The following is a 23,133-nucleotide window of genomic DNA, read 5'->3' on the forward strand; positions in this document are numbered from 1 at the left end:
TTTCCCGTTTTTAGGGGTCGTGGGGTCGCAGTTGCACCCCACCCCCATGACGACGGCCCTGTTCCCCTCTTTCCCTTTCCGCTCCACTTCCTCCCCTTTCCCTTTCCCCTCTCCTTCCCCTTTCCCTCTCTTTCTCCCTCTCCTGCCCTTACTCTTCTCTTTCTCTCTTCTGCCCCTTCTCTTTAGTCCAGTCAATCTAAACAAATAAGTGGTGTCAGTCACCACTAATTGCAACAGAATATTTTTCACTTTTATACATTTTAGAGATGTCCCCTGAACATCATACCAAAAATATACTAAAATATACTTGGTGGAAAGGTAGTTTTTGGCGGGAAAAGGTCAAACAGGGGTCAAATTTCAAAATTGCTGTAATCTTATTGAGTCAATTAGGATAATTTTAGCTGAGATATTACCCATGCAAAACTCCAATAGTACATTTCTTGTAAATTTTGACCCCCCTGAAAACCAATGTCAGACAATTTGCCCTACCATCAACTTTAGGTATGTTGAAAATATGTTCTTGGACAACATTTCTGAGAAATAGGGGCTTGGGGTCTTGATGACTTTGCATTAAAAACATCAGTTAGGCTTGCCTACTCACATAGGAGTCATTCCAGCCACATCAACAAAAAGGGTTGGTTGGTCATTGGTCATCCCCTCAAATTTTGCTGAAAATCATTTCTAGCATACCTCTATGAGCATAATCAACACATGGAAAAAATGAATGCTCAACTCTAAGCGGTTTTGGAGATATGGCTTATCAAAATTTGGCCCAGATCCCCACTCGAGCCCCGGCGACGCCATGGTATTGTGCCCTTGAGTAAGGCACTTTATCTCGATTACTCCTCTTCACCCAGGTGTTTAAATGGGTACCGGCATTCTTAAATGCTGGGAAGGTAACAGACTCGCTGTAGAGGAGGTGTAGCGATCCCCCTATAGCAACATTACATGGAGGAGTCTGGCCCAATCGCCAATGAAAGAGAGATGGGCACTCCGATCACTGTTTATACAGTGTCGTCTCCTTTACTTTACTTTTTTATTGTAAGGGGGAAGGGTTTCGGTTCGTAGCCCAGGGTATATGACTGACATACATGTAGAGCGTATGTGTTTGTCGACAAACGAGGACACGCAAACATTTAAACCGTGGACATCCCCACAATCGCGTTTTAGATAAACTGACTGCAGTTGCTAGTTTAACGTTTATCTCATACACGTCACCTAGGTTTCATTATCATTGAGGTATAAGACTTTTTATTTTTTCGGAGAAGAGCAGGTAGGGCAACTACTTGATTATATTTCTACATATTCATACTACATACTCTGAAAATTTTAGAAAATTCGCACGAGTCCGGTTTTTTTTAAATCACATTTTTGTTCCTAAAATGGGGGTCATAGCGCCCTCAACGGGCACTCTACCCATAGGGCTACATGTAAAGACCAGTTATAGACAAATGGCCCTAAAATAAAACGGACTCTTGCGAATTTCCTCAAATTTTGCATATGATGTAGATTTAACATCTGGAATGTAATGCAAGTGATGTCGTTGTTTATGTTCATATGCAAATTTTTGTTAAATCATACTTTACTTTTTGTTAAAGATTCAGATATTGTTAACTTACTTGAACAGTGTGTTGGTGTGGTTGTTGTTGTTGTCGTCGTGCATTCGCACGAATAATTGCAACTCGCCTGTAACACTGTGCAGCAAATGTTTGTGTCGAAAATAAACAGGATGTGCATAAACCATTAAACTTAGAAGAAAGGATTAAGCCCAGCTTTAAAACCAGTCATGTGTTCACATTACAGCCCAACGACAATTCGCCCTATATTTTTAATCGCCCTGATTAAGTGACTCGTTCTGTCAAAATCAGACGAAACTGTTCACGCCTACATGTAACTGGTTACAATTATGCTTCCAACAAAAGCATACAGGGTGTATCCAAATGATTGGTAGCCAACAGGTTTCCAGTGATTATGGACAAGACTACCACAACAAAATGGAACATAGAAAGCTACCTTATTAATAGATAAATGTTATAAAAGGTCATAAAACTCTAAATCCTGTGCATTTCAAGAGGATCCAATGTTGCATATTGAAGAACAGGCTTGGCAATAAACACCAAAAAATGATGGGTACTAAACATTTTGATACAGCCTGTAGACATGTGTCCTTTATCAAAATTCAGTCAATGGTGCAAAAATAAGATTCTACAACAGTAATAGACTGCATTAAGGTAAAACAAAAACATGTAAAATTCCTTGATTCAGAGCTAAACAAGAATAACAGAATGGATTTAAATAAGCAACATAAATTCACGTCAGAAGTAAGAATTTTAGCTACAGACAGCTTTGAACCTTGGATTCTAAATGCAATTTTGCACATTGATTTTGAAACTGCGACGAATTAGAATATTACACAAGGTAGACCTCCAAACGGAGTTTGCAATCGGCTTATCATCATGGATTGTAAGTACAATTCGTGGATAACGAGGAGTTTATGGATTTTAAAAGTCGCCACTCTTGTATCAAATTTAACGGATTATAGTATAGCCTTGTTCAAGGCCTCCTAAGATTTCCTTCCCAACTGGCTTGAACTATTTTCGGGCAGCTCGACAAGTCAGTGAGTGCCATATAATTACGGCTACTAATGACCGTGCGTTGAGTCGGGTTGAGTCTATGTACCGTCAAAACCTCGTCTCGCCATACGGGCTCGTATATAGATTCAACCCGAGTTCGGTCGTTCAGCTTACGCATGATTATAGGTAGCCGTAGTCTGTGGCCCTCATGGGCTTGGCGCAGTAACGTAACCAGGGGGTAGAGGGGGCAACCTGCCCCCCACCTAAAATGGGGAAGCGGAAAAATAGGGACGAGAAGAAAGGGAGGAGAGAGAGAAAGAAGGGGAAGGAGAAGACAAAGAGAAGTAGTCCAGTCAAAGTGGGTTTTGACTCACCACTAATTGCAACAGAATTTTTTTCACTGCTATGAATGTCAGAGATATCCCTGAACAGCATACAAAAAGTATACTAAAATATACTTGGTGAAAAGGTAGGTTTTTGGCGGGAAAAGGTCATACAGGGGTCAAATTTCAAAATCGCTCCAATCATTTTAAAAAAACTATACCAAATTATTCCTCTAGTCATAAGGATTCAGAAAAATATAGTTTGCCATATCTGTGAAGTACGGTTCTTGAGCTATAACCGAAAAGGTCAAAGGTCAAATGTTAGCCTCAACAGAGGTCAAAAAACTAAAAATTGTCTGATTTTAACCAAAATGGTCTCAAATTGTTCGGCTTGTAAACATAATTCATTTAAAGAATATTTGCACTGTTTAGGTTGTTTATTACATGCGTAACATCGAAAACTAGGTCGGGGTCAATAGAGTTCAATGGTCAATGACCTCTTTTACCCTGCTACCTAGGTAACGAAACATCCAAGATATGGCAAACTATTCTTATTTTGGAGTGTTTTTAAAGGACGAACACATTGAGACCATTTTAAAGGAAATCGGAGCATTTTTCCGAAGTTGACCCACGTGGAGCCCAAAATTTTACCTTTGACCTTTTTACTTATAACTTATGACAAACTATACTTTTTCTGAATCCTTAAGACTAAGACTAGAGGAATGCTATGGTATAGTTTTTAAAAAGATTACAGCAATTTTGAAATTTGACCCCTGTATGACCTTTTCCCGCCAAAAACTACCTTTCCACCAAGTATATTTTAGTATATTTTTGGTATGATGTTCAGAGGACATCTCTAAAATGTATAAAAGTGAAAAATATTCTGTTGCAATTAGTGGTGACTGACACCAACAACATTTATTTTCATTATAGACTTTTTATAGTCTATATTTTTTCATTTCAGCTTAATTTAGCAGTTGTCATGGTTGTGTGTAAATTACTATTACTATTAGATACGTTGTAATAAAACATGATTTTAAATATTTGTATATTAATTTTCTCTGAGGGCTTGCAGCAAAATTGATATTTTATTTTCCTTGGTATGGGTTTGTGGCTAGTAGTTAGGTAATGATGAAGGCGATGATGATGATGATGATATAATGATGATGATGACGACGACGACGATGATGATGATGATGATAATGATGACGATGATGATGATGATGATGATGATGATGATGATGATGATGATGATGATGATGATAATTAATACACAAACGACAAAGAGGAACAAACATGCCTAGCATGTAATTCTATTCTTAACATGGAAAAATTTGACCTCTTATCTTCTCGCAAACTAAGATTATGCATATTTTATCTCTTCAATAAACATTGTAAAAGTCGATTTGGCCTTGGCACGTGGGCCTCATCCTCTATAACAGCAGGTTTACTTTCTTGTTGAATAGAGGCCTCGAGGTCACTGAGCTGTGTATTTGGAGATGATGGCTCATAGCACACGTGTTAAGCAAAAACATACATGAGAAGTAAGCAGGTTACTGTGAGTGATACCATAGAAACGTGCTCTTTGTTTAAACATTACAAGTAACATGAGTGGCAAACATTAATGTTTCATATTGCTTGCAATCCCTCCCCCCCCCCCAAAGCAATGTTGGAGCCAATACTAGACCAATTGTCCGTTCCTGTCTCAGTATCAAAACAACATTGACTGGGTGGGTGCGGGAGGGGTTGAAAATTATTACTAAATTAAATCCTTCATCACTGCCATCATCGTCACCATCACGACTCATCATCATCATCATCATCATCATCATCATCATCATCATCATCATCATCAACAACAACAACAACAACAACAACAACAACATCACCATCACCATCATCATCATCATCATCATCATCATCATCATCATCATCATCATCATCATCATCAACAACAACAACAACATCACCACCATCATCATCATCATCAACAACAACAACAACAACAACAACATCATCATCATCATCATCATCATCATCATCATCATCATCCATCATCATCATCATCATCATCATCGTCGTCGTCATCATCATCATTTACACTATAGCCACACAAATAGAAATCTTACATTAACTGCAAGTCATCAGAAAAACAAAATATTTAAAACAAATTATTGTTTTATTACTGCGCGCACAGTTTGCAACAACAACATCAACTGCCAGATTGTGCTCAATTGAAAAAAAAATAGATTTTTAAAGTCTAATATGAAAAAAAATTGTGTTCACCACTTATTTGTTTAGATTGACTGGACTAAAGAGAAGGGGCAGAAGAGAGAAAGAGAAGAGTAAGGGCAGGAGAGGGAGAAAGAGAAGGGAAAGGGGAAGGAGAGGGGAAAGGGAAAGGGGAGGATGTGGAGCGAAAAAGAAAAGGGAAAGGGAGGAACAGGGCCGTCGTCATGGGGGTGGGGTGCAACTGCGACCACCACGACCCCTAAAAACGGGAAAAGAGAGAGAAAGGAAGAGAGAAAGAGGAGAGAAGGGGGAGAGAGAGAGTGAGAGGGGAGATGGAGGGAGGGGATAGGTGGAAGAGGGGTGAGAGTATGAAATGTGTCTCTCACATCACATGATGGAGTTTACTGATGAAAGATCAGACAACTTGTTATTTTGTTAAAGGTTATCAGCATTTAATGGTCATTACTAATGTACAGAAAAGTTAATTTTTATTCGAAGAATCAAAGTTCAATAATAAGCAATGCAAGAATCATATTGAAGATATCTAGCTTTACTCAGACATTAGAGACTTCAGTGTGTCATATTGACGATTTATTTGTGAAATCATTCATTATAAATCATCGAATCTTAAAGGAGTATTTCGTGATCATAGCATCCTCTTTATATGACATTTTTCAGTACATATCCACGAAAAAAGCCTATTCCCAAAATTTCAGTTGATTCCGATTTTGCGTTTGCGAGTTATGCATGATTATGTGTATTACACTGCTCCATAGAAATGCGTTGTAATTTCGTTCTGGTGCACCAGAACGAAATTCAAATTTCACGATATCTTTGCAAAACGAATTAATCTGCAAGAAATATTTTGTGCATAAACATTATGTAGCCAGAGGTTTCCAGTGATATAAAAATCTCAACTTTTTTTTATAGAAAAGTGGGGGGATGAGGCTGTGGATCACGAAATGCCCTTTAATAATTGTAGCAAACATTTTTATATTTTTTATAGCTGCCATTTACAATATTTCAATAAATGTTACTTTTGATCAATAACAAATAAAAGTACTAGTTTGCGTACTACGTCTTGTCAACCAGACAGAAAATGCCGTACTGCGCAGATCAGCAACCAATCACGCCACGCCACGTCAGTTTTGGGTTTATACATGTCTTGGTTTATACATGTAAAGGTGATATCTTAGGTTCACTTAGAGGCTATCAGGAAAGTAATACAGAACATCAACAATTGACCTTTTCAGTAAATCCCATATGCCTTTGCGTGTACACCTGAGAACTCGTCATTTTACTTACATCACGCCGAATTGCAATTCGCAATAAACGAAGTTCGATAAATGATGTGCGCATCGGCGCAGATCAGCGTGACGTAAAATGGCGAGTCAATTCGCAATGATGGGGTTTCGTGGTTTTGCAATTTGTGTTGCTGTGTTACATTCTACTGCATTTGAGATGGTCTTGCACTCTGCCTACACATGAAAATTTATCTGTATTTTACTAGTAGATTTTGTCGCTACTATGCACGTAGCACAAAAATTTCGAGACACAATATTTTAATTTGCTCATTATGGGGACATTTTATTACCGCGCACCCTCTTTTGATAATTCATACCCATTAATGGCGTCCATTCGGTAAACAATTAAATATCTTAATTTCAAATCCCACAATTGATTAATTTCAGTCTATCGATAATAAAATTGGGCTAAGACGGCGTTAGGGGTCTAAATATAATCAATAAGATCCATGAGCCCATACTCTAACGTAGTCCACCTCCATGGCTGCGCCTTCTCCGTTGTTGACAGTAGGGAACCAAGTTGGATACCATTGGTCTTTGGCCGACCAAAAGTCCTTGGGGGCAGTAGGTGATTGATCATTCCATGGCTTTGGATAAGGTTGGTTGGTCAGACCGTCTGAAAAGTAACCTCCTGTTCCACCAACAGCGACGTTCATTATGATGTAGAACTAGTATGAAGAAAAGAGTAATTAGCTTCGATGAAGGTTTTTTGAGACTTTGACATGAAAGGAAACCAAAAATGTTGAAAGTGGGGTAGCTTACTTATTATCCAAACGATATTCTATGGATCCTTCAAATACATACCGGGCATATTTGTCTCTCGTATCAAAAAGGAATTACCGGGAACAACCCAACTCCACAGTCTACTTTCGTACTATTCATCTTTTTAATAGAATCCCACTCATTTATTTTTGATTCCGTAACTATTCGTTTTGATGAGATATACTTTTCATTTCCAATCTTATCAAAATGTTTAGTTTCCGTTTTATTTTAACAAGTAAATTTTCAAATTGACAAGATCTTCAACTCATTATTTGACAAGATTGCTCATTTCATTTTGACAAGATTCTGTTATGTTCCCCTCTGGGGAGATAACTACTCAAACTTATTAAGTTAACAAGAATCTATTCATCCTATAAAAATAGACAGTATCCAGTGTATATTGGCAATACTGCCTATAATAGTGTTTGTCCCGTCTTGACACACTCCATTATGTTGCATTCAATTGAGTTTGGTGAATGACCTTGTCATGTTTTTTTGATTAGTAATTTTGAAGAGAAATCTATTATGTCCCGATCTGAATAGTTTCTCTAGTCAAATGTAATGCTAGATATCCTGGGCTATTGTAGTAGGAGGGATATAACAGAGTGAAAAATTCAAATTCTTATTTTTCTCTGCATTTTAGATTATAGGGGTGGTAAAATGTCAGAAGAGCAACATTTCTTAGAATCAGTTGATAGTATAATAGTTTCTGATTACCCCACGCATCCTGGCTTTTTAGAGTCAATAGAAAATGCAAAAAATCAGAACTCACACAATTATTCAGATAATGCTCAGTTTGTATTCTAATTAACCTAAAATGAACAATAAAAGCATTTTAAGCAGTAACCATGAGGGTCTTGACACCCATTTAGCCCGAAATATGACTATTACAAATGTAATAAGTATGATAAAAATTTAAGTAATACGTATAACTCATGCAAAGTTTCTTGTCATTTGATTGGCCAATTACTATTGATTATTTTTGCTATTTTTAGCGGCCAGCTATAAAAGGACTATTGCACTTCGCGCCCGTGCGTTAGTCAATCTTCCATTGCACTGACGCGGAGCTATCATAGCAAAGATGACAGATGCGCGAGGTTTCCACCTCGACTCGCCAATTATAGGTGCAGGTGTTGCTTCTAAAATAAATATACATTTCGATATTTTTGATTTATTTTGTTTTCGTGGTGATTTATAAAATTAATTAGGGAACTTGTATACGAATTATATAAAACAAACATTTTGGTTATTGCTAGGAAAAATTGTCATTTTTAATTTTCCAAAGACTCTAGGGCGTGGCCAGGTATTCAAACTCTGCGTACAGGGGAGTTATCATCATTACCTTCCATATTTAAGAAGTAATTAATAAAATATATAAAAATTATAATTACCACCCCTCCATAATTGTAGAGGATTCAAGCCTGCAACTTTGGACAACTTTGCGAGTACGAATCTATTGATATCATTATGTTTTATTATAATATGCTTACATCCTGATCAAAAGGCGCCATTTTGTTGGGTGAGTTTTCCCATGGATTGTGTGTATTAGGAACTTCAGTTGCAAATTTACCGAAATCATAGAAACCATTCGGTCCAGGGTCAATTTTTAGAATCTGTTCATCATCAACAAAGAATCTAGGGAAGAAAATGATATTAAAGCATGATAAGTAACCATGGGCATGGTATGATCGTTATTGTTTGGATAGAAATTCTAGAACAACGATACGTAGAACAAAGATGGCGGGTACAGCTTAAGCATACCGCGGAAGTTAAGCATGTTGCCTATGGGGGTTGACGATAAGTAAAGGGTGCATTAGCGAACTCACAAATAGCGCAGATGAGTGATGTCGCCAGGTGCGAACGCTGTACCGGCGTCATGTGAATTCAAGTACGTTCAGTGGGCATAGGCATGGAACATTCCAATGTATGTGTTATTTAAGAATGGTGGTCGCCATGTAACCCTGACATCTATAATCAAAGACAGAATTAAAGACCAGTTTGCGCCTGACTTCATCTGTCAATCAAAGTCGGGTAGTGGCGTAGCGTCATAGAGGCACGGGGGCACGTGCCCCCATCGATTACAATCCCAAAGGACAATTGCCGAAAACCGACATGTGCACCCCCCTCCAATACTATGACCCACGCTACGTCACTGAACTCGGGCACGGTTTGTTTACGTGTGTTGTACGCGGCGGTAAAACAATGTGCCTTATGGTTAATTTTGCAGCTTCAAATATACAAACCATCTTCAAAGCTAGGTCTTAATAATAGGAAACTTTCTTTTCTGAAGGCACCATGTCAACAATATCTAGAAAAGTTGCCTTTCGGCGTGATAATTTTCGCAATTTTTCACCATTTTCTACGATTCCTTTTCTCCGATCGGCACCAGATGAATCAATATTCTTTTTGCGCGCTACTAACCAATCAAGGGTTGTGGTGGGTTTGATTGACAGTGATGTCGGACGCAAACTAGCATTTTTAATTTAGTTCTGTCTTCGATTGTAGCCCTTACCCTAAACCCTGACACTAATCAAATTCTTGTGATGGCGACAAGTCTATCTTTTTGGTTTACTAATTATTTGGTTTTACTTGGTGCATTTTCAATATTGAAATGGAATCGTTTGGAAGTGATTCTATTTTAAACTATACATTTATATAATAGAGGTCTACAATAAGGATCTCACGATATATCGGTAGGAGTCCACTCCACGACGTATTTGTAGAAGGCCTCTCCGAAGTTTTGACCATTTAGATTTCTAGAAAAAAAAGAAATAACCATATCATGTTAGTCATAAGACCTTACTGAACAAAAAGTTCATGCTGCGATATGAAAATATTTATTTCTGCAAACTACACTTTAACAAATTTAACACATTCTTTCCCCCGCTTTGTAAATATGTTTACAAGGTAAACAATGTGTATAAAATTTCTAAACATCAATATTCATTTAATTCATCTAATTCATTTGATGAGTATTTTACAAAACGTTCTGACATCCATGACTACCAGACAAGATAAAATAATGATCTCCGGTTAACAAAAAATAACATATCAATTTGTAAGCGCTCTTTGCATAAGATTTGCGATTTAAAGAAAATTAACCCTTGCTCATTCTAGTGACTCTAGTATATATATAATATAAGTGTGCTTTTTCATTTAATGACATAAAATTTGAAAAATACTGTAAGGAACACTTGAGGTTTTAACTTTTAAAACCTACATTTTGGTCAAAAAATGTGCTTGGATAGGTAATTTTCAACAGATGTTCCACATTCGCCTTGCTATAACATATTTGTTGACTTAGTGACTAAAAGTGTTTTTAGGGGGAAGTTTTAGCTTTCGTTTGATATAAAAAAATATAATCTGATTTGATGAAGGGAACAATTGAGGTTTCGACAAAAACCAATCAAAGAGGCCCATTTTTTAGCTGGAAGCTTAACAGATCCTACATGTTTAGTACTAAAACACGTTTACAATGTGAAGGCAAGAATGTATTAAGTGTTTAAATGCTAAAAACTGTTTTTGTAGTATACAAAAAGTATAGCTGTACACTCTCGCAAGAGCAAGATCTGAACCGAATGAATCGTTGTAAACGAATACTAGTAAGGTACCATATCATATTTTGTACTTTTATATGAAAACGAAAAACAGCTGACCTAGAACAGATCCTTGAGGTACAGTGTCATCTTAAACTACGTAAACTTACTTGGAAGCATGTGTCAAATGATATGCATTGTAAGGCATGAATGGTCCCCAATGCATGGCAGAACCCATCTGATCTACTCCAACTGAGGTACCACCAGAATCTTTGTAATTTAGGTTACCTGTAGCAGGAATGACAGGGAGGAACAATATTTAAACATGTGGACCGAACTTAATTAGGCTATGTCTTTGTCGTTTAGATTGACGTTAAACATGTGATTCACATATACTATATAGCATATCATCATCGAAACTTACCTCGAGACTCAACGATATCAATTTCACCAGATGCAGGCCACTCTCCATAGCCATTACGTTGAGGCAAAAGCCATATAGCTGCAAATAGATGACACGACAGAATTCATGCACCTTAACAATATGATGTGGTTACGTTCTTTAAAATATGTTTGATATGTAAAATAAATAGGCAAACAGAATTAAATAAGAAAATTAGAGAGCTCAGTTTCACAGTGGTTAAGATGTTCGACTCTGATACATGTGGTCACGGGTTCCATTCCCTGGCAGAAATTATTCGCAATTATCCCCTCTCTGCATTACTGCATTCGAATAATTGTTAGGCAGATTCAGTGTATGACAAGGTAATAATAACAACTGTCTACAATTGGGAACTGACCGCGTAGTGAGCGAGTTTTTTTGTAAGTACTTGACAGGGCGTGTGCCTGTAGGGCGCTCATGGTGCAATGCCTTGTGCGTATAGAGCGTTCACGCCGCGTTCCTGTCTGCAGGCATTAGAGAACTTCACATTTGCATCGATACGCATTCTAAAAGTGCGCATTGATGCGAATTTTACCTCCCGTGTGGGGTTAGCCAGTGCAGTGTCTGAACACCAAATGATTCACCAAGGTTAAACAAGAAACATGTTAAAATACAAACAAACAAATAAACAAAACAACAACAAAAAAACAAACAAAGAAAAAACAATAGCAAAAACACACCCTAACAGTAAGACCAAAATTTAGCAATGTGTTTGCATAGTTCGTCTAGCATATTAAAATTAAAGTACAAGCAGTCAAAGTCTCTGCATCATCCGATAATGAGGGCCGATTGTTCCATGAAATGTGCCAGGTGAAACTGCTACGCGCGTATATAACTGCGTAGTTTTACGGTCTTTCGCGTAAACGCGAAGACAGGCGAAGCATATTAAAATTCTATTATATATCTATGTTACATGGATGAAAAAGATAACAGACCGCGTACAAGCAGTCAAAGTCTCTGCATCATCCGATAATGAGGGCCGATTGTTCCATGAAATGTGCCAGGTGAAACTGCTACGCGCGTATATAACTGCGTAGTTTTACGGTCTTTCGCGTAAACGCGAAGACAGGCGAAGCTCTATCGCGTATACGCGAAGGCACACAACGCTGGCGTGATTTTTAGACACGGCACAATCGAACAATCGGCCTTCATGAATATGCGAGAATTTACAGCATACAATGCACGGGAACTTTGACTGTTGATACATGGTCTGTAGTTGTCTGTGCTAATTTGTGACCGTCCACGGCGAATGAGCCGTAAATTCCTCCCCGGTCAATTTTGTTTTATTTCGTGTTTAAAAAATAAACATCATAAACTTAAAAATGATATATCATTTGACTTCAAACGATATCCAGAAGCGGGGTTATGGTTTGTTATACTTTGCTTCTTCAACAAAATTATAGCTTTTCACGTTTTTACATGTGTCTCTTTTTCCACATTGTTGGCAATAAATATCAAACAGTCATAATTGGCGGTCATTTCAAATCATCCCCAAGTCAATGAGGTTTAAGAAAGTTCTCTCATTGCTAATTGTTGGTTATGCATACCTGTACAAAATACAATGCCTGGTAACCCATCTCTTGAACAGGATTTAGCAATATAAGCAAACAAAGACCAGAGCTATTAAAAGTTCTATAGCCATCTAAGGTAGAAGCTTATTATCCACTTCAACAATAGGATTATTGATTAGTTTTGACTATCGAAATGAGACGGATGTCGGGCCAGCTTAAGTTTTACACCGTAACTCAGAATACAATTTAGGGAATTTACGGCTCATTTGTGCTGCCGGGTCACATTTAGGCTTTTACCATACCTGGCCATAACCAGTCCCCAACAGGCATTTTAGCTCGTACTTCCACCTTTCCGTAGGTAAACGCAAATGAGTTAACAGTCCTTACACGAGCCGATTGGATAGGGTTGATATAGTTTGTCCCAGTACCGACTCTTTCGCATCCCCACCATTGGTTCCCAGTACACATGTTAGCAGGAGAGCCACCTAAAAAACAGGGAATAAATTAGATTGGGAAGTGACAGTGAACGTCAGCAGAAGTCAGCATGATAAAAGACCTCGTTTCACAGGCGGTTCCGATCAGGGTAACACCCGATTGTCGGCTACACTTGCCTGTTCTGTAAAAATACCCCGACCAGCTATCTACGGCGACCCCCTTCGTTCACCAGGTCACTTGTATCTGGCCAAAGTTTCGTCAGCGTTATCTCCTAGATTTCAGCTGTTATTGCCTAGATATGCCCGACATACCCTTCAATCGCGTATCCTGGATGAACCAGTCGTGTAAGTCGCTTTGTTGATCCTGTAGTACACTATGCTTCTTTAGCTCACCGTACGTTTCTTTAACACCAGGATGGCGACACCCTTGCGTGTGTCAAGTCTCTTCATCCCGAAGATTTGTTTTAAATCAATATCCGTAACGTACAAACGATAGTCAGTCACATTCAGTCAGGGCATTGATAAATTATTCAATTCAATCAGTTACAAAACACCCTTCTCAACGAATTTTACAATAACTACCCTTGCTATATGCAACTTCTTAACATTTTTTTCTCTTAATACTTCCATTAAGAATTTCTCTAACGCTTCAGCCATTCAAAAGATCTCACATGAACCACAAACTCTTTTTTCTTTTGACTTTATCAAAGATGTTTTCATCCGTTTCAAGAATAATCAGACTTGCTTAACCGCATTGGCGTGTTCACAAATTATGCATATTTTAACCAAAACAAATTACAGAAAAAAAATCCGAAGCTGCGATTGAGCAATTTCATGCATGTTTTAAAACTTAAAATTGGCTTAAAAGCTTACCCCATATACTGAGCGTTCCACCCGAGACGAATCCGTCTCCAAAAGTGTCTTCTGTTAGAGTCTTATACAAAAATGGAAAAGGCGTTTGAGTAATTGTTTTTCTTGCCATTCTTACGCAACTTATCACAAAAAACAAGTACAAAATCATCTTGTCTCTCAATAAAGTGCTGAACAGTTCAAAATAAGACAATTATGTACAAAACGAGACAAAAGCACATACAGAAAAGGACAAACATCATACTGGAAGTATGCGGGACGGTCGTACACACATCAAAGGATCGTACCGTAGCAGGTAGTAAATTCCAATTTTCTTTGCTTTACCTCAGTTGTTCGGCTCATAATTAATTAGGGATGGACCTGACTGTAACAGCTATCATTGTATGGAAAAGAAATACTAATCTATTTATTTGTTATGGAAATGTAAAATATGAAGCAAAGTTTACACAAAACTGCGTACTTACAGGTTTAATATAAAGGATGCCGTCACGTGTATAGCTATTGGTTCGGTTGTTGGTGTAATACTGGAATTCCCAATTCTGTAGGGTTATGAAAATATTATGAAACAATCCCGTCAAATAGGAATTGCTTAATCAAAACAGCTTTGTGTTAAAACCATTTTAACCATGTCATTGCTAAACATATCATTTCTATCAAATATTGAACAAATCCACTCGTGAAAGGGATTTTATGACATGTACTACTCTTTTTTTTCTAATTATTGACCTAATTATACTCGTAATATGACACATGAGATTTGGCTACATTTTCTAATGCGTCCTTTGTAATTTTGGAACGTAATCAATAGTGCCCAGATTTGATCCAATCATTCAAAAAGTGAGGAGAAAAAACAGTAACAACATGCGAAAATGGACATGTAAAAGGTTAATAATTTTCAACCAACTATTCGAGTGTTTGCACACAACATGTTACACGCAAAACGCAAAAAAATCACGCATTTGAATCAAAGTTTGCTTGGCGGATAGCGAAATAATACATGGCGGAATGGGTAATCTTTGATTCAACCTCATTGAGGGAAACTTACTCCTCCTCCACCGGCTGTAATTTCGTGTTCCCATGCGTCAAGGTCAAAAGAATCGAAGGTATCTTCAAATATGAGCCCATTGCATGGTTTTAATTGCATGTCACACTCTGCCTCACATGGGTAATTGCTGCAGGGACCTGAAATATAGGGAGATAAATGACAAGTAACAAACACGGGAATCGAACCTGTGACCATTTCTAAACGGGAACGATGTTTCATGTATTTTCAGGCGCGCGTGATATACTCGCGATCAAAGTTGGGGGTATATGTAGGACGCAGTTATTTCACACCGCATCAGATGCATCGACATTGATAGTTAAAATGGGCTATTCCAGTCAAAATCCCTTTTTAAATGTTATTGGTCAGGGTAAATCATTTTGAAACCCCTGAATTATAGCTTTTACCTATATTTTCCACAACTGGAGTGAGAATTTCAAATGGAAGTCTCTATTCTATTTGAAACTCATACTACCTCTGTGGACAACTTTAGCTAAATCTTACACAGGGGTAGTGTGGATTTTAAATGGAATTGCCCAATAAGCACTTTGTTTAAGGCAGATATAACGTAATGTAAGTTACTTTAGTACTAAGCTACGGCTTACCATCGCCAGGATCTCCAGGGTTAGGCGGAGCAGTTCCCGGAGGCTGTGTTGGACCACTGGTTGGCGTATCAGTAGGCCCACTGGTTGGGTTGGCCGTTGTTGGTGAGGGATTGCATGGAGGACAAGTTGGTGGCTCTGTTGGTGGTACCTGTGTTGGATTGACTGAAATACGCAAAGTAGATCTGGTTACTGAATACTGAATAGCAAAGGGTAAATAATTTATACTCAGTCGCTGAATGACGAGCGAATATTTTTTAACCAATGCGGTAGCGTGTTATTTGTTCCGTTGGGACATGTTTTTAGTTCATTACTTTTTGCCTGTAGTGCAAATTTTGCGTCAATGGTAGTTTGACACGTATACCATTACACGCACTCAGTATCGGTCAAGCGTTTTTATCTATATTGCCTCTAAAACGTAAAGAATCGTTTAGAATGAATAAAATTGGATAGCAGTCTTCTGCAAAGAACCAGGTTTCGTCGTGATTCATTGTTTTGCATTTGATTGACTCGTTGAACATGAATCAAATCAGATAGATATAAATAGACAAATGATGATGGTAAACAATCACGAATATATTTATTAATTTATAATTCCACTTCGCTTGGTTTTGACAGATTAAATTCTCTTTTAAGAGAATTTAATCTGTCAAAACCAAGCTACTTAAAACTTAAAAGTTAAAAGTTAAAAGTTAAAACTTACAAGTTCTTAATTACATAACGTGATGAACCTCATAATCACTACGTAGGTATATTATACGTTTGATCTGTATATTATACGTTTGAATTTAATCTGTCAAAACCAAGCTACTTAAAACTTAAAAGTTAAAAGTTAAAACTTACAAGTTCTTAATTACATAACGTGATGAACCTCATAATCACTACGCATGATGCAGTCATGTCTACAGTAGAATTCATCTCGACCTTTGCAGGACTTAACCCCATTAAAAGCTATTAAACCAAGATAACACTCATTGAAACAGCTCAACTGATTAAATCGGATCTTCTCTGGTTGTGCACAAGTGTCTGTTTTCATGTGCGATATCGCAATAAAGCTGGTATTATAGCTTCAGTTGGGTAACCGATTATAAAGGAAACGAAAGGAAACAATGGTATGTGTAGCTTTGTTCACGAAATGAGACAATTGCCTGCTTTTTGTAAACCAGCGGTCTTGAAAATGAGCAACATAATGATTGTTGACTTAACACGGTTTGGAAATAATTTCTTCATATTTTTGGTGTTATCTGTCGTTTACATATCCTTCCTAAAACACCAAAGTACGAATATTTCCAAACATCTAAATTAGCTAAAAATTTAGGACATGTTACAAAACTATATTGTCTAGAATTTTAGAAGAGTACTTTTAATATTGGCCGGTTATTTTTCACACAGCGACGTTAACTAGGCAATGTACTATTACCTATAACATTAACTAAAACACCAAAGTACGAATATTTCCAAACATCTAAATTAGCTAAAAATTTAGGACATGTTAAAAACTATATTTTCTAGAACTTTAGAAGAGTACTTTTAATATTGGCCGGTTATTTTTCACACAGCGACGTTAACTAGTCATATCCCCATACTTTTAACGTAGGGCTATTTGTAGAGGTCACGCGTCAATGGGAAAGAGCACTGTGTATTGTGTATAGGAAAACGGACAGTAACTGCAGTATGGTAGGTATATTATACGTTTGATCTAACTGTCCCTCCAATAGGAGCTTGCTTAATTTGGTTCATAATTATGTGTAAACAACTCTTACCTGCAGTCCATGATAGGTCCGTCTTCTGATATCCACCACCACCATGAAGTACGTACAACCAGTAATATACAATATCTCCAGGGTTCACTACAACCCCTGTGTTTTCATGAGCCCAATATCCACCTAAATGCATCAGAAATAGTATTATTGTTAACCTTCCCAGCAAACACAAAAACGTGTTTAAAACGTTTTAAATAAGTTATATTTTGGGTTTTGGTTTAGGTAAAAACGTTTTAATAACATTAAAATGTCGGGTTATATAAAGGTCATGAAATCGTTTTAAAACGTTTTGTATGAAAACACAATTCAACAATATTTTAAAAATGTTTTCGAAATGTCATTGTAAATATTTTGTCAACACTTAAATAACATTATGTTAAATATTTGCACCCAGCAAACACAGAAATGTTCTTAAAATGTTTTTTACAAAACGTTTTAATAACATTTAAATGTCGGGTTATATAAAGGTCGTGAAAACATTTTAAAAACGTTATTGTAAATATTTTGGGCAAACATTTTTTGCTAAATATTTTTTCAACCCCAAAATAACATTCTGTTTAGAATGATTTGTACCAAGTTTTCAAAAATATTTTTGGAATGTTATTAAAACGTTTTTATACCCTTTATCATGTTTATATAATCCGACATTTAAATGTTTTCTGTAAACATTTATGTTTGCTGTGCAGTAAATTACCAACAAATGTTATTTAATGTAATGAAAACGTTTTATACCATTAATGTACCCTTTAAACGTTTTCTGACAACCTTTTATAACCTTTTGCGAATGATGTCGAAAACGTTTTGTGTTTGCTGGGTTAGCACAGTATTAAGATAAATCACGACGAATTAGCATTCTTCCTTTCCCTTCATTCACCAATTAATGTTAATTATAAAGCAGTAGAGTATAAGTTTAGATAAGATAATGTAGAGAAGAGAAGAGAAGTTTAGAGAAGAGAAGAGAAGTTTAGAGAAGAGAAGAGAAGAGAAGAGAAGAAGAAGAGAAGAAGAGAAGAGAAGAGAAGAGAAGAGAAGAGAAGAGAAGAGAAGAGAAGAGAAGAGAAGAGAAGAGAAGAGAAGAGAAGAGAAGTTTAGAGAAGAGAAGTTTAGAGAAGAGAAGAAGAGAGAAGAGAAGAGAAGAGAAGAGAAGAGAAGAGAAGAGAAGAGAAGAGAAGAGAAGAGAAGAGAAGAGAGAAGAAGAGAAGAAGAGAAGAGAAGAGAAGAGAAGAAGAGAAGAGAAGAGAAGAGAAGAGAAGAGAAGAGAAGAGAAGAGAAGAGAGAGAAGAGAAGAGAAGAGAAGAGAGGAGAGAAAAATTAAAAAACATGGATAAGACTACTGTTTGTGCATGTGAGTTAACAAAGGTTTGGTATCCATTTATTAAATGAATTATTTACCTGTTGGGGAATTGACATCTACGTTATAATCTCCAGCACCGACACCGGGTAAAGGCTTATTGATGTTGTAATGGTATGCCACTAGACTTATTCCATTTTCATCTGCCAAAAAGGGAAATAAAATAGTTATTGATTCCATTTTATCGTCATTAAAATTTTGCACAATTCACCCATGATCGTCACTTTCAAGCAAAAATTACAGCTGGACGCAGCTTTTCTGTATGTTGGCATAGAGATGAGCAAGGGCGTAGAAAGTGCCTCGGGGCCCATGAACAAGAAGCAGTGCCCTTTTAACATCTCCAATTATCACCCATTATTTCTTTCTTTCTTGATTTTGCTCGGGCGCCTGAACCCTCGGGCCCCTGGACTTCATCCACCCTGTCCACGCGCTTGCTACGCCCCTGGAGATGAGTGATGAGTAAGTAAGTAATTTATATGAAGGTAAATGTCATTTTACACGTAACTAAAGTATTGTGATGATAATAAACACGACTTATTCCTTTTTATGGAGTACAACATCCCAGAGTATAGCATACCACATTCAGTGGGGCTCAGTGGTTTGAGTTCTCGCTTCTGGTACATGAGGTCCCGGGATCGATTCACGGCAGTGGAACACTTGTTGGGATATTGACGTGGAAACTAGTATGAATTTAATTTAACTGAAGAATAAATTCGTACTTCCACTTTCCCCATGGTGCATTAAGAGTTGGGAAAATGAACCATGGGAGAATTCGGTCTTTCGGAGGAGACGCTAAGCCGTCGGTCCCATGTACAGAAGATCAATACCTGTTTTTTACCTTTATCCGCAAAGATGGGATGCCGTAGAAAATTCCATGCTCATTTGAATGAATGCCTACATTTTAAAAATGGATTAACGTTAATGTTCGCTCAGAAACTTTATTTATCACACTAATGATGCATACAAAAATAAACTTACCTGGAATTCGGAATCGAATGCCTTGTGGGGACAGCAACGATAACTCAGGTGTGGGTACGGTATATTGAGCGCTACAGAGAGAAACTAGGGTTGCTAGTGCAAGGCACATCAAACCCGCTGCCATTTTGATTCAAAGTATTACCAAACTACAGAATGCTAAGACGAGGATGATACACTACCAGTCCTCGATGTGGTATCTTATTATAAGATTATGAGGGCAGCTGTACGTTGATAGCTGCCTTTTAGGTTTTCTGATCCGCGTTAAGTATGGAGGGACAAACACAATGTGCAACCGGTCACTTACAACATGGTATATATTTGTTTATTAATACAATGTATAAAATTTTATTCCTTTGTCATCAGTGATGGACAAAACTAATTGTTCCTCTTTTTGTTAAATTCTGTCATCCTAGTAACTATTTTGGGACTAAAAAACAAACAAACTAAAGAAGTACCAACTGACCAACAGGGGAACTTTGGATGGATCTAAAGATATTCAAAAGTGTACAAACAATGTTAAAAGTGTTTAACATGTTTAATATGTACAACAAAATCTTAATATCTTAATAAGTCCGGCGCTTTACCAACTGAGCTAATGGAGTTGAGACACACATGTGCAGGTTTACTTTAACTATGTGTATTGACGATTTGCTCAAAACACTTTACACTTTCGTGCATGGGGCTCTTCATGTTTGCAAAGTGCTCGATAGTAAGCACATTTATGCTAACTATCGAGTTTTTACGGTAATCATAAAGACAACAAAAATGACATGCATGGAATGAAAAGAAATTATAATAATAATAAAAACATCTCAAGGGAAAATCATTTAGCTGAGAAAAACAGACATGTGCAAAAATAAATGATTTCTGCTTTACGTACAAGTTAAAAAATATTAATCTATGGTTTAACAATACTCGAAAATAATATAATTATAACATAAGGCAGCAAGATCAGGCACAACTGAAAGAGCGATATGGACTTTTATGAGAAGATTGTAGTCTAAAACAGATGTTGAGCAACAGAGTGAAATAAATATTATCATATTTAAATATTGTTTTGTTATCATTGGACACGGCTCTTCAAGATATTATCTAAATGCTATAATACTAATTTATTGTGATACACAAAACAAATAATTATTATGTTGATTGTGAATTGAAGTCAACTATGACAACCCTGGGTATTGTTTATGGAGAATTGTTGGTGCATCTATACATGTATTAATACGTTTCTTCGTGGCCAACATCTAGAACCTAATACATGATATTTTATAGATTTTTTAATAAACATTCATCATCATGCATTTGAATTTTCACTGTTAGGGTCAAATGTCATTATGGGGTCAGTGGGTCAAATTATTCCTATCGTGTGTACTCTGTTTCAATGGTTCCTATCACATTAGAAGAAATTCACCTTTTTGGTAAATCCCATAAGCCTTTGTGGGTAGCCCTCAGATGCCGTCATTAATGACGTCACGCCGAAGTGCACATCGTTTAGAGAACATTAGTCATTACTCCGCATTTGAAAGCCGTGAAATGCATACCGCAAAGGCTTATGGGATTTACCGAAAAGGGAATTATTACAATGATCACGCCTATTCCACGCAAACATTTGCATGATTTTAACATTCTCTACAACAATTGACCTATAATTCAAATAAGGATAAGATAATATAGATTGCTAAAACGCATAACTACCGTATACAGAGCACCAGATGTGAGCATTCTCAAAGCATCCACAAATATTGTTCTATAACTACTTTTCATCTCATAGTCATATTGGCGGCTTTGGCAAGTGAGTATTTAAAGAACCAATCAAATGGGTCGTATTATCTATTGTAAGAAGATAACGCCGTATTCCATTGGCTTGCATCATCTTGGCCGTGACCAACGACCTAATCAGCTTCACTAACATGCGTGGTGACAGTGGCTTTGTTATGCGTTGGTATCTTAAATTCACTGTGTAGCCTATTGCAAAATATCTGGCACAGACGAAGATCGAATTCTGCTCCAAGATGGGTCATCTGGGGTTGACATGTTTTCTTTTGATGGCAATTGCTTTAGTTTGCGACGCTACATTCATCAACCCAAAGAACAGATGGAGAAAACGGCAGTCGAATTTGAAACCCGTCAGAACTAAGTTAACAGGTAAGCAGATGAGTACAATAAATAAAAGGTTGATCAAATGAGCATTAAATACGTTAAACATAATCAGAAATCAGAAATCAATAAATATCAAATGTCGAAATTTTTATCAGAATAATGTACATTTTAATGGCCAAGAAATAGAATATCCACTGCTTTTAGAACAATGGGTTTTATTTTCATTCAATATTATTTTTGATGGCAGCAAAATATCAAACATACATTAGTTACCCATTTTCGCGTTTGCAAAATCAGTTAATATATACATGTGTTTTGGTTTTCGTTACCATTTTAGCAATAAATGAGGCAAATTGTTTTTCAAACTTAACATGCTGAAGGGGCTCCGAAAGATTTCGTGAGAAAAAGGACTTAAAATTTGCCTTATTTTGATTGGTGGAGTACTCAAAGAGCCTACTGAATAAATGTAGTAATCCCCACCCATCCCGTAGAGTGTTAGCAAATGACGAGGCTTGTAATTATATACAGTAAGCCAAAAAATTAAGCTACCAGTTACGTTTACCCCTGTATATCCTAAACAAAGAAAGATATGTCATAATGGAACCAGCAGCCAATAGCTGCATCTTTTAGCTCGAATTTAAGATCTCATTCGTTGAATTTGTTTAAGAAATAAAGACACGACGATCCAAAACCCTAAGAAAGGTGCCAATTTAAAAGTTGTAGTTCGCGAACAAGGGAACTAGCGTCGTACTTCCATTGATTTGTACGTTAAAACTAGCGTCATGCTTTCATTGATTAGAACACAAAAGTGCAACTTTTGATTTCGTCTCTTCGGTAGGTTTTAGATCACCGTTTCTTTAATTCTCAACCAATTTCAACAAATTAATAAGGTCTTGAATCAGAGCTAAAAACTTCAGGTATTAGCTGCTTGTTTTAATTTTGGCATATTTGTCTTTATTTAGGATATACAGAAAACACAACTGGTACCTTAATTTTTGGTATAAGTATATTAAGAAAGTACACAATATATCAGCATGTTTTTATTGAATATACTGAGTCTTGAGTAGGTCCTATATCGTGTTCGATAGTCCTTGTATATGGATTCTGGTTTAATAAGTCTTGGGGCTGAGAAGAGTTTTGAATGGCCTCCTCGCATCTAACACATCATGAAAAGGTTGCTACTTCCGGTAATACAGCACAAAATTTGTCCTTAATATGTGTTTATAGTTCAAATATCTCGCGCCAATATTCTTTGGTTGAGAAGAATATCAATGTACGGTACACACCCGTTTCGGCTAGTGTTTATA

The 23,133-nt window shown here is 36.9% G+C and overlaps 1 protein-coding gene across 1 annotated transcript; it reads right to left on the bottom strand.

The window, feature by feature from the left end:
• Positions 1-6,869: 6,869 nt before the first annotated feature.
• Positions 6,870-19,847, bottom strand: LOC140140706 (beta-1,3-glucan-binding protein-like). Its single transcript, XM_072162465.1, has 12 exons — positions 19,724-19,847; positions 18,787-18,888; positions 17,389-17,517; positions 15,033-15,169; positions 14,452-14,526; positions 13,991-14,051; positions 12,986-13,168; positions 11,155-11,232; positions 10,901-11,018; positions 9,879-9,950; positions 8,685-8,829; positions 6,870-7,100 (listed from the first exon to the last, which is right to left on the bottom strand). The coding sequence occupies exons 1-12, from the start codon at positions 19,845-19,847 to the stop codon at positions 6,870-6,872; spliced, it is 1,455 nt and encodes a 484-aa protein (XP_072018566.1).
• Between the last annotated feature and the right edge of the window lie 3,286 nt (positions 19,848-23,133).

The sequence above is a fragment of the Amphiura filiformis genome, chromosome 2 (genome assembly GCF_039555335.1).
Source record: "Amphiura filiformis chromosome 2, Afil_fr2py, whole genome shotgun sequence".
NCBI classification, from domain to species: domain Eukaryota; kingdom Metazoa; phylum Echinodermata; class Ophiuroidea; order Amphilepidida; family Amphiuridae; genus Amphiura; species Amphiura filiformis.

Excerpts from the sequence above, each read along its gene's own strand:
- LOC140140706 (XM_072162465.1), bottom strand. The coding sequence starts at position 19,847 with ATGGCAGCGGGTTTGATGTGCCTTGCACTAGCAACCCTAGTTTCTCTC. Across the intron at positions 13,169-13,990 it reads TGGAACGCTCAGTATATGGG|GTGGCTCTCCTGCTAACATG; the intron begins GTAAGCTTTTAA and ends CCTGTTTTTTAG. Across the intron at positions 8,830-9,878 it reads TGGACTCCTACCGATATATC|ATTCTTTGTTGATGATGAAC; the intron begins GTGAGATCCTTA and ends TTTCTTCCCTAG.